The sequence below is a fragment of the Marmota marmota genome, unplaced genomic scaffold, assembly GCF_001458135.2.
Source record: "Marmota marmota marmota unplaced genomic scaffold, marMar, whole genome shotgun sequence".
In the NCBI taxonomy this organism is placed as follows: Eukaryota; Metazoa; Chordata; class Mammalia; order Rodentia; family Sciuridae; genus Marmota; species Marmota marmota.
Window position 1 is genome coordinate 13,462,943 of NW_026000019.1, and position 12,463 is coordinate 13,475,405.

Consider the following 12,463-nt stretch of genomic DNA (forward strand, 5'->3'; position numbering starts at 1 on the left):
CTAAACTTGAAATTCAAACAAGTGCATAAATACTTTTCCTTGAGTTAATTACTGTACTCTAGTATCTAGCATATGTGACTAAATCTAAATCATGGTTTTGCCATTTCTGTCACAAAGAACATAGAATATGAAATAGGCTTGTCCTCAAAGATCAAGATAAGGGCCAGGGCTGGGGCTGGGGCTAGGCGGCAGAGCGCCTGCCTAGCATGCGTGAAGCACTGGGTTTGATCCTCAGCACCACATAAAAATAAACAAATAAAAGACATTCTTTCCATCTACAACTACAAAAAAAAATTTTTTTTAAAGATAATAGAAAAAATATATTTTACTACCTAAATCAGGACATTATTAAGCACAACTTGTGCTCTATACTGAGGTATCTCTTAGCCCTTTTTATTTTATTTTAAATTTTGAAAATAGGGTCTCGCCAAATTGCCCAGCTGCCCTTGAACCTGTGATTCTCCCACCTCAGCCTCCTGATTTGCTGGGATTACAAGCTTGGGCCACTGGCCTGGTCTGCAAAACTTACTTTTCAAACTGCAAGTGTGTGGCAGTGAAGAACATAACAATCACTGAACAATCTGGTGCCCTGAGTTATGCTAAGGCACCAGCAGTTCTACTCAGACTTGTTTTTGCATCATTTGTTCAAAATGTTGACACAGTGAAATGGACAAGTTCATATTCTAGTTCTCCTCCCCATACCCCCCAGCCCATTACTAGGGATTGAACTCAGGGATCTGCATATGGTAGGTAAGTACTGTATCACTGAACTGCATATTCACAGTCCCCTAGTAGTACCATTATGAAAACAGTTCTGAGATTCTGAGCCAATCAATACATAAATTCACCCAATTTGAGCCTAGAAAAAAAACTATATTTTTATAGGGTATTCTAGGAGGAAAATGTTTGTTCCCCTTCTGTTATAGTTGGGATAAGTGTCTTTCAAAGGTCTACATGTTAAAGTTTTGGCCACCAGCTTGTGGCACTACTGAGAAGTAGTGGAACATTTAAGAGGTGGGGCCTAGGAGGAGGAAGTTAGGTCACTAGGAGCATGTCTTTGAGAGGGATATTTGAACTCCAGTTCCTTCATCTCTCTCTTTCTGTTTCTTGGTCACTGTGAAGTAAGTAGTTTCCTTTTCTTACGATGAACTCCATTATCAAAGACCCAAAGGCAACAGGGCCAAACTGAAACCTCTGAAATTATGAACCAAAAAAAACCTTTTTTCTTATTAAGGTGATTTACCTTAGGTATTTGTTATGGTAACAGAAAGCTAACATATCTCCTGAAAACAGGTCATAAGGTTGTACAAGTGAATTGTTTACTTTGAAATGGTGACTTGTATAAGTGAAATTATTTGCATAATTAAAATGGCTATTTTATATTATGTGAATGTCACCTCAATGGAGGAAAAAAGAATAATTTGTTCTATTTTTCAGAGAGTTGTGACAAACTGCTTATAGCTATCTCACTACCAGATAAAATAATTAGTACTGCTACAACAGAAACAAACATCTTAATACATATATTCCTACACTCTCATACTTTATATTCTATACAGCAACTTTCCAGCAGCAACCTCTTGGATTAAAGAATATTTTTTGGCAAATTTACTCTTTAAGCTATTAAAAAGTATTATAAACCTGAAAATCAGTCATTCAAACATTAATGTTTGTTTTGAATCTGTTTCAAAACTAAATCACTACACATAAAACCAAATTCCACTGCAATCTCTTCTTTCTTAGGATTTTCTGCATAAGTATATCACTGCTACATGTCTATTTATACTTTTGATGTATGAGTCATTCCACAGACTTTATATATATATATTACTAATATATATATATATATTATATATATTACTTTATATATATATATATATATATATTTCCATGAATAGTATAATACTGAACATATTATTTGCATACTGCCCTTCTATAAAAACAACATTATAATTCTGGTAATGAGGATCTAATGCTAGAGTGTCCAATGATAGCTGTTAGTTAGCTACATGTGGTTACTAGCTATTATATTGCATGTACAGATATAGAAGTCTCTATTGGATAGTGCTGATACCTAATGCATTCATTTTCTTACAATATTAAACATTTTTTGTAGATATGTGCTTTGATTCATGTATTCTCTTACTGATGATGTTTGTTTTCCCCTGTACATTTGAAAAGCTTCTTGGATTAAAGAATATTTTAAGGATATATACCAAGGCAGAACTGCTGAATCATATATTCTACATGTCCTTAAGTAAACCTTAAGTAACCTTTATAATAGCTACACTAGCTGGGGGGTGTGGTGGTGCACGCCTGTAATCCCAGCAGTTTGGGAAGCTGAGACAGGAGGATTTCGAGTTCAAAGCCAGCCTCAGTAACAGTGAGGCGCTAAGCAGCTCAGTGAGACCCTATCTCAAAATAGGGCTGGGGAAGTGGCTCAGTGGCCAAGAGCCAGGAATTCAAACACTGATACCTTTAAAAAAAAAAAAAAAAAAAAAAGATTTTACTAATTAATAATTCTACCAACTACAGAGTTGAAGTAACAAAAATGGAGACTTAAGAGGCCTCAGACTCACATTCTTCTGAACATCTGTCAAATTCTGAAGCAGCACAGACAGAAAGTTAAGGAACCAAGTCAAAAACCTCTGAGAAGAAATCCTTACAGTGTCTTGTGCTGAGAAAAACAGGTTTGCCTAGTTTTTGAGTGAAATCCCTGGAGGGCCACAATCCAGGGACAACAGGGCAAAGCAGAGGTAGACTGGAGCTTAACAACTCTGCAACCCTACCTTAACCCAGTGCAGTCCTTAGCTTGGGTTAAGGTAAATAGCTGATAACTAACTGTAGAGCAAAAGAAAGGAGGAATCTTCTCTAGGGTGAGAGAACATCAGCTGAAGTCTTTGTGATTATTTATCCATAGCATCCATCACTCAACAAAAAATTACTAGGCATGCAAAGAAAAAGGAGCCAATGAGAAAAAAATAAAACAGCCGACAAGGAAAATAAAATACATATAGGAAAAGATTCAAAAAAAAAGGATGGAAAGGTAGATTACAACAAAGAATTTTTTTAAAAAAAAAAAAGGGAATTATAGGACTAAAATAATAAAATTAACTATTTAGTAGATTTAACAATATAGTTTAATAGCTGAAGCAGAAGACACACTGAGAATCCAATAGGTCAATAAAAATTTTTCCAAAGGCTAAGGTTGTGGCTCAGTGGTAGCGCACTTGCCTGGCACATGTGAGGCACTGGGTTCAATCCTCAGCACTACATAAAAATAAATAAAGGCAATCTGTCCATCTACAACTAAAAAAAACTTTTTAAAAAATTTTTTTCCAAATTGAGGCACAGTGTTTTTTGTTTTAAGAAAATGAAATCAAAACAAGAGAGAACAGAAGAGAGATGTGGTACATAGCAAAAAGGTCTAACATATGTCTAAATGGACTCCCAGAAGGAAATGATAGAAAGAAGGGGGCAGAAGCAAAATACAAAGTAGTTTTTTAAAAACTAATAAAATACACCAACCAACAGATTGAGAAGTTCAGCAAACCTATATAGGATTATTACAAAGGAAACCATACCTAGACACCTTATAGTAAAAGTATTAAAAAACCAAAGTCAATTTTTTAAAAACCTTAAAAGAAGCCTACAAAAAGCAACACTTAGACAACTGACTTCTCCACAAAAACAATGAAAAGTGATAAACACTGGAAAGTGATCTTTAAAAGTGCTGAAATAATTCTACAAAATATCCTTTAAAAAATGATAAAAATAATACACTTTCAAACTAACAAAACCTGAAAAAAATGTGCCATCAATAAGCATGCAATGAAATATTATATTGAAATTAATTTGTTTGTGCTTCAAAGGATGCCATTAAAGTGAAAAGAAATACTACAGAATGAGAGAACAAATTTATAAATGTATTTTTCTTCTACTTTACAAACAGAAAGCTATTGTATTGCAACAGTGTAGAAAGTAAGTCACCAATTTTAACTAAGACAAATCTTATTTACTTTAAAACCTTTGTTTTTTTGGGGGCTGGGGATGTGGCTCAAGCGGTAGCGCGTTCGCCTGGCATGCGTGCGGCCCGGGTTCGATCCTCAGCACCACATAATAAACAAAAATGTTGTGTCCGCCAAAAAATAAATAATAAATAGTTAAAAAAAAAAAAAAAAAAACCTTTGTTTTAGGGGCTGGGATTGTGGCTCAGCGGTAGAGCACTCACCTAGCATGGGCAGGACCCGGGTTCGATCCTCAGCACCACATAAAAATAAAGGCATTGTGTTATGTCCATCTACACCTAATAAATATATATATATTTTAAATCATACCTTAAAACAAACAAACCTTTGTTTTAGACTAAAAAGTCATAACTTCTTTTTTTTTTTAAATTAAGTTTGGAATTTTTTCAAATTCACATCATCAGTTATGTTTCCTGTGGTTAATTTTACTTTTAAAAATTATTTTAAGTAATAATCTAATATATAACTCAAATAAACAAGTTTGTAAATCATCTAACACAGTAGATCTCACCTGACAACAGGTCAATAAGGGAAAAGAAAACTAGAATCTATTAAATACTTACCAGGTACTGTGAAACACACTTTACATATGTTACCTCATTTAATCCTCACAACCACCATATGAAAGTATAATCCCCACTCCTACAGATGAGGAAATTAAGTCTCAGAGAGCTACTTAAATTTGACCATGACTATATAGTTGCAACTAACATTGAGTATTTACCATTGTGTCAAGGTCTACTCTAAATCTATTTTATGCATTAATTCATCTATCCTTCCCTAATGTCCCTATAAAGAATATTACTATTATTGCTCTCAATTTACAGATGAAGAAACTGAAACACAGAAATTAAGTAATTTGTTCAAGGTTATAAAACCTACAATTAGTAGAGCTGAAATGCTTGCCTAGGTAATCTGACTTCAGAGCATGAATTCTTTTTTTAGGGGGGGGGCAGGTACTGGGAATTGAACCCACAGGCATTTTACCACTGAGCCACATCCCAGCTCCAGAGCCTGAATTTTTTTTTTAATATTTATTTTTTAGTTTTAGGTGGACACAATATCTTTATTTTTAATGTGGTGTTGAGGATCGAATCCAGTGCCTCGCACATTCCAGGCAAGCGCGATAATGCCTGAGCCAAATCCCCAGCCCCTGAATTCTTAATCATCAAACTACCTTACTGTCTCTCCAGGATTCAAAACCAAGGCCTTTCTAATCCCACTAAGTCAAAATTTGTCAATATGTAATTAATGTGTCGTGAAACTCTCTGAAGGGAAGTGATGACTCAAAAATTATTCTCAATATACTCTTATACATATCTTAATTTTTAAAATTCAAATCATTTCAAAAGATTATTCTATTCATACTATAGAAAGGCAGCAGATTTGATTGTGTTCAATTTTAATGTAAGAGAAATATGGTAAACAACCAAGCAACCTCTATAACCAGGGCAAGAGTCAACTAAATCCCATTTAAGGTGATAATAAGAAAAAGAGATTAGGCAAACATAATTTGCCTATGATAAATTTTTTTAAAGAGACATTTTTCCTAACATACCTTCTCTTGCTGCAATCTTAAAAGCAAACCACGCTGTTTTTTCCGGAGTGGGGGCATTTTATCATCCTCTCCCTTGTCTCGTAGATGTCTGCAAATAATATTTTTCATTGAGACAAAGACTAGATTAAATTCATGTTTTAATTTCAAGAATTCTTGGTTACTAACAAGTTCACAAACTTAGCATTTTCAAAAGTTGAAAACAGTTGTTATATGCAGCAGCAGTTAATATCTCAGCAAGTATTCTACTGATTATGTAATACATGTAAGCCCTAGACTAAGTCTTTTAAAGATATGAGGACTCTGAACAATTTGCAACACTATAGAGGACTTAAGTATAGGACAACAACATGAGGATCAGTTAGACTGTAAAAGATAAATGAAAACAAAATATTATATGGGTAGGAAGGAAGTCTTGAAAGTAACACAAATCAAAGATTATTGCCACATATTCCTGGATTGTAAAAACTAGGTTAATTTAATCATATCAAATTAAATGAGGAGAGGCTAGGGATATAGCTCAGTGGTAGAGCATGTACTTATTAGCATGTACAAGGTCCTGGGTTTAATAACCAGATGCACACACACACACACACACACAAAAAATTAAATGAGGAAACAAAAATATTTTAAAACATAAAGCATTTACTTTTTATGGAAGTAACTGAACAATGAAAACTATCCTACTGAAAGAACTTACTTTTTTTGATGTTCTAGCCAAGCTAATTCAGCTTTGGTTTTCTCCTTCAAAGCCTTTTCACGAAGCCGCAGAAGTGAAGATTGGTGAGCTGCCCTCATTTCCTCTTCCTTCATATACTGTCGAACCATCTCCATAGTAAATTTAGAAAAGCTATCTTGTCCTCCTGAGAATGGCATGCTCAGCTCCTAAAGTAGAGAGTTTATTTCAAGTTTTTTATCTATTAAACATTTTAATATTTAACGTCATTAATATGAGATACACATTCATAAAAATAAATTATGGGGCTGGGGCTGTAGCTCAGCGGCAAACTGCTTGACTGGCACGAGTGAGGCACGGGGTTGGATCCTCAGCACCACATAAAAATAAATAAAATAAAGGTATAAATAAAATGAATAAATAAATTATGAAGCCAGGAGTAGTGGTATTTGTCAGCAATTAGAGCCACAGCAACTTAGCAGGATCTCATCTCAAAAATAAACAAATAAATAAATAAAAAGTATTTTACATTAGCAAGGCCCTCAGCAATTTAGTGAGATGCTATCTCAAAATAAAAAATAAAAAGGGCTGGGGATACGGCTCAGTGGTTAAGCACCTTGGGTTCAATCCCTGGTACCAAACAAACAAACACACACACAAACACACACACACACAAGTATTATACAAGGCTGCCAACCATGTAAGAAAACATTCTTCAAAAAGGCACATAAAAGGGATTAAAACACATTGCTATTTAATCAGTCAATAAATCTTAATAAATAATTACTGTACAACATGTACAGTACCAGGGATACAAAATAGGGTAAGAATTTGTTCCTGTTTTCCAGAAGTGATATGATTTGGAAAGAAGAATGATTGTAAATTTTTAAATGGAGCTAAGTAGAAGAGTAAAGCAATTAAAAAACCCATAGAAATAATACTGACTCATTTCCTTAGAGGCCATATCTTATTTTAATGAATAAGTTTATATTCTACTTTATAAGGAAAGGGAAGCCAGATTTTTAGAAGGAAAATAAAACATAAAACTGATTTTTAGGAAAAGAATTCTGATTGTTGACAACTGAGTTCAAACATAAAATGTATCCTTGTACCTTTAAGAGAATGCATCCACAGACATTTACCTCCATAGGCAAACGGAAACACACCTTGGCAGAAGACAGTGTGGTCTTGTCTGGGGAAGCTTCTTCATCAGAGTCATCATGATGGCCTCTTTTCTTTTCCATGTTAAATCTGCGATGACTCTCAGAAGGTAGTAAAGATCGAAAAGATTTTTCTTCTATTTCATCTTCCGTCATGGATTCATCAAATTTCAGAGAATATTCTGTTGCAACAGAAGTTGAATCTAAAAAATTAGGAAGAAAGCAGATTTTATCATTGTAACTGCTCTCAGGAGGTATTTAAACTTAGCCTGTTTGCCTCTTTCTGGCACAATCCAACATAAATTCATAGCAACTTAACAGACATGGAATAATAAAATTCAATTACCTTACAAACGTGAAAAAAAACTCGTAAAAACCTAGAAACGCTAGGAAAAAAAAATTCCTTCATTAAAGAGTTCTTACAAATCAATTAGAAAACTACTAATACACTTTTAGAAAAACGAGAAAAGGTCCATGATGAGACGTTCCACAAAGGAAATGTAAACACTCAAAATGATGTTAAAAAAAAAAAGTTTAATATTACTGGCAAAAAATGACAAACTATCTTCTTAGAATTCCAGGCTTAGAGACGTAATATAACGCATATATACTCACCTGGATATGTGTGCACACACAGGCGCAATTGCTTTTTCTATCCATCCATCCAACAAGGTAAACAAAAATTCATACTGATGTCTCTGACTCAAATTCAGTACCAAAGAGTTCACGATTGTCTTCCTTTTCTTATATTACCTGTAACTTCCCTTTTTAACACTGAGAAACCTGGCTCCCACCATCCAATCTTCACTTACTTATTTGTTCAACACCAACACACAGTTAAAGAACTATTAATTGGGCTGGGGAAACAGCTCAGTTGGTAGAGTGCTTGCCTCACATTCACAAGGACCTGGGTTCAATCCCCAGCACCATACACACACACACACACACACACACACACACACACACACACACACACAGAACTATTAACCTATATCTCTGCAAAAAACAAGTTTACCAACTAGAATATGGGTTTATGTACTATTACTTTTGGATTAGACTTAACTGTTTTTAATCATAACACCATTTCCAAAGTTACTTAGACCACCTCTTTTTCCCCAGCAATGGTTAAATTTGGTTGTCAACCTGACCGGATTGAGATGTTAAAAAATTGGTAAAAACGTTCTGTGTGTGTCTTTGAGGGTACTTCTTCCAGAGAAGACTGGCTTATCTGAATGACCTCCTTTGTTTCATATTGTCTACTTCAGTCCACTGGCAATGTCCCTGCAGGTAACATCCCATCTGTATTTCTGGATTCTGCTGAGATGGCTAATCAAACTCATGAGCAATCTTTTGTGGAGTAACTGCCCAGCCACACCAAAACATGCTTTCTCTCTTTTTTTTTTTTTTTGATTTATGGATAGGCTTAGAATTTTCTAAATCTTAATTTCTGGTTCTTTTTTGCTTAACAATTCCTTCAATTTACTGTAAGTAGCAAAGAGAAACTACTCCACACCTTAGAAATGTCTTAGTTAAATATCCTCCATCATTTTTGACTTCTACTTTCCTTAAACACTAGGACACAATTCATTCAAGTCATTTGCCACTTTTTTAAAAAAAATTACCTTTCTTCCAGTTTCAATGCAAACAATTATGCATTCATGTGCAAAGAAAGTTACCTTTCTCATCAGGAAGAGATGGAACACTATCACTTCGTAAAGAATCATTTGCAGCAGTCTGAACCTGTTCATCAATTGAACTCTCCATATTTTCACCACAAAGTTTCTTCTCATTTTCTTTAAAAGACAGAACTGAAGGACTTTCTTGACGGCTGCTACTGCTACTACTTCTGTTTATGGATGTTAACAGAAACAAACAAAAAAAAAAACAAATAAGGATCATAACTTCAAAGAAAACTTATCTGACCAAAGGACTGTGCCTTATAACCACATTATACAATGAAGAAACATGTAATATAAAAACAAAAACTAAGTAGATATAAGTCTGAGAATACACTATTTTGGAAAAGATGAGAGAGGATGTCTCACTTTGAAATAATCACAACAGGCAACCACTATTCTTATATTATTGCTCCCTTTTTCCTTTACTTTCAAAGTCAAAGTTCTGGGAAAAGGAGGCTTCTACTCACTATTTCTATTTCCTTTCATTACATCATGATCTCTTACAATCTGATGCTCTCCCAATTGCTACACTGGAACTATTCTTTTTTAAACTATCTAAACTTCTAACTGCAAAATCAAATAATTTTTTTTCTTTGTAACATTAGATGTTGTTGATCTCTATCTTTCTTTAAAAGCTCTATTTGCTAAAGAAACTATAGAAAAAAGTCTAGGATAATCTGGATGAAAGCTATTTTAAGACTGCATTATTTTTCAAACTTTTCTGAAAGTCTGACATGTTAAAATTGTTTGATAAGAATTCTTCTTTTTTATATTCCAGGGTTCTATTCTCACTTATCTTCCCACCTCCCTAAGAAGTTTTCCTGTGGTTTGCCACTTGTTTTTAATTTTTATCTTTCTTTAAAATGATGGTATTCCCTAGAATTTTATTTTGGTTCCTTTCTCTTTTATGTTACATAACATTTTCCTTGAGCAATCAAATGGCATGCCTGTAACTTCAACTATTATCACTCAGACTAAACCTCAACTCTGAATTAGCAGCGATTTCCTTCCCTCAACATTGCCTCAAGTATCCAAATGCATACCAGACTTCTGATTTTGACTATCCTTCAGCCAACAAATGAAACCTGTGCAGTATTCTCACAAATGTTTCCCTTCTTATTTTTCTTAATTATTCACTGATTTAAAAAGGGGGCGGGTATTAGAAGCCTATCCTGATTCAGCTTTTAAGAGCCTCTCCAAATGCTATTTCTGAAATAGAAAATATCTCTGAAATGCCTGTCCTTCTCTGTCTGTTCACTAATTTAAGATTCATTTCAAGTATTATTTCTGTGAAGTTCTCAAGGACTCCTTCCCATTTTTCCAGGAAGGTTTCATCATTTCTATTCCTGTGTTCGTATTTTTAATGTGTATTTAAATGACAATATGGCTTAATAAATGTTTCCCAAAGGGTAAATCTAATAAAGCTATAAAAAGATACAATGCAAGAATCACAGCCTTTGGAACAGGTATCCCCTGTATTTCTCCTTTTCTAGCAAAGCAATAAACCTTCTTTTTTCCTTTTTCTCAAAACCATGTCCTCATTGTTGGATTGGTATTGGGCACAAGGATCAAATTTTCAGCAACAATAATGGCATTAGAGTTTTTTAGGTCCTTATTTCTTAGACATATGCACTGAAGTATTAATTGGTCAAAAGCTATGATCTAAGATTTGCTTTAAAATACTCTAGCAAAAGAAAACATTGAAAGGGTGTGCTAAATTGCTCAGGGCCTTGCTGAGTTGCTGAGTGGGCTTCAGACTTGTGATCCTCCTGTATCAGTCTCCCAAGCAGCTGGGATTACAGACATGGGCCACCGCACCTGGCAAGGATCAACTATGAAGGAACTTTTATGGTATGCCAAATAATTTGAACTTTACCTTGAATGGTCTGAGAGGATTCAAATAAGTAAATGACTAAGTTGGCTGCAAATTTTATAAAAATCACCCTGCTCACCATGTGGCCAATGAATACAGTGGGTAAAGATGAGAGGATGAGGAGACCTATTCTACCGCAGTAATTCAGTGGTTTAAACTAGGTAAATATCAGTGAAGGTAACTGTTAATAAAGATTAAATAAATGTCATGTAGTTTCACACACATAATAGGTACTCAATATCTATTGGTACTCATCCCACACTAACTTTCACATTTTTTAGTCTTATACTTTAAAATTTGCAGGGGGAGATGGTTTAAACATTGCTTTTAAACTGGGGATTGAACCCAGGGACACTTCATCACTGAGCCACATTCCCATCCCTTTTTTTTTTTTTTATTTCAAGAAAGAGTCTCACTAAGTTGCTAAGGATGGCCTCAAACTTATGAACCTCCTGCCTCAATCTCTTGAGTTGCTGGGATTACAGGTGCATGTTTTTGACTTAATTTTTTAAATTGAGGCTTTATTGTACTTGACAATGACAATATCCTATCTAATAAGGAATGCTGGAAAATAACCTTTAAAACTTTAAAACCTCATTCAAGGATAGAATCATAAATGAAAACTAGAGACATTAATACTGTGCTAACTACCAAAGAAAAACCTATTTAATATTTTTATAATGATTATAATTAGTACATATGCTAATGTTAAGAAATATGGGCCAGGTGCAGTGGTGCACACCTGTAATCCCAGCAACTTGGGAGACTGAGGCAGGAGGATCGCAAGTTCAAAGCCAACCTCAGCAACATAGCAAGGCTCTAAGCAATTCAGCGAGATCCTGGCTCAAAATAAAAAAAATCAAAAGAGGTAGGGATATGGCTCAGTGGTAGAGCAACCTTGGGTTCAATTCCAAGAACCAAAAAAAAAAGAAAGAAAGAAAAGAAATATGAACGCCAGTAAGGAAATGTGCAATAAACATAGGCTTTGGAAGCTGATAAGTCAATTTCAATGTCTTGGTATGTCACTACTATGTGAATCTGGGGGAAATGCTTAACATTTCCATGGGCCTCAGTTCCCTAATCTATGAAGACAACATTAGCTGACTTGGAAAGATGCTGTGAAGATTAAAGGTAAGAAAAACAACATATACAATGCTTATGCAACTAGACTCTCAAGGAGTAGTAGCTATATTACATGGATGGACTATTTGTAAGTTACCTAATTAAAGAGGCAGCCATTGTTCCATTTACAGAAATAAGAAGTCAAGGAAAAGCAATGTTTAAGCCCTTTGTTAGAGTTTGCCAAACTGAATCAATAAAAAAAAAACCAAAACTGTCTTCACCTTTGATCATGATTCTTGTATCTTGAAGACTCAGAGTAAGTATCGAATGAAGGGGAATACTTTTGATGCTTTGTGTCAAGGGTCTCTTCTGTACTCTGAGAGAGTGAAAAAGATTGACTTATCCTACAAAGAAAATAAAAACAGATTCA

At 34.5% G+C, this 12,463-nt stretch overlaps 1 protein-coding gene across 19 annotated transcripts in view; it reads right to left on the reverse strand.

Moving 5' to 3' along the window:
* Positions 1 to 12,463, reverse strand: part of Cep350 (centrosomal protein 350) — a 159,848-nt gene that overhangs the window by 64,752 nt on the left and 82,633 nt on the right. For 16 of the 19 annotated variants that reach the window (XM_048809912.1, XM_048809914.1, XM_048809921.1 and 13 more), the window contains 5 exons: positions 12,315 to 12,437; positions 9,096 to 9,265; positions 7,402 to 7,622; positions 6,284 to 6,468; positions 5,587 to 5,674 (listed from right to left, as the gene is read on the reverse strand). In XM_048809912.1, coding sequence (XP_048665869.1) covers positions 5,587 to 5,674; positions 6,284 to 6,468; positions 7,402 to 7,622; positions 9,096 to 9,265; positions 12,315 to 12,437 — 787 coding nt within the window. The remainder of the gene's footprint in view (positions 1 to 5,586; positions 5,675 to 6,283; positions 6,469 to 7,401; positions 7,623 to 9,095; positions 9,266 to 12,314; positions 12,438 to 12,463) is intronic. The other 3 variants (XM_015491743.2, XM_048809929.1, XM_048809927.1) reach the window with 1 other exon arrangement.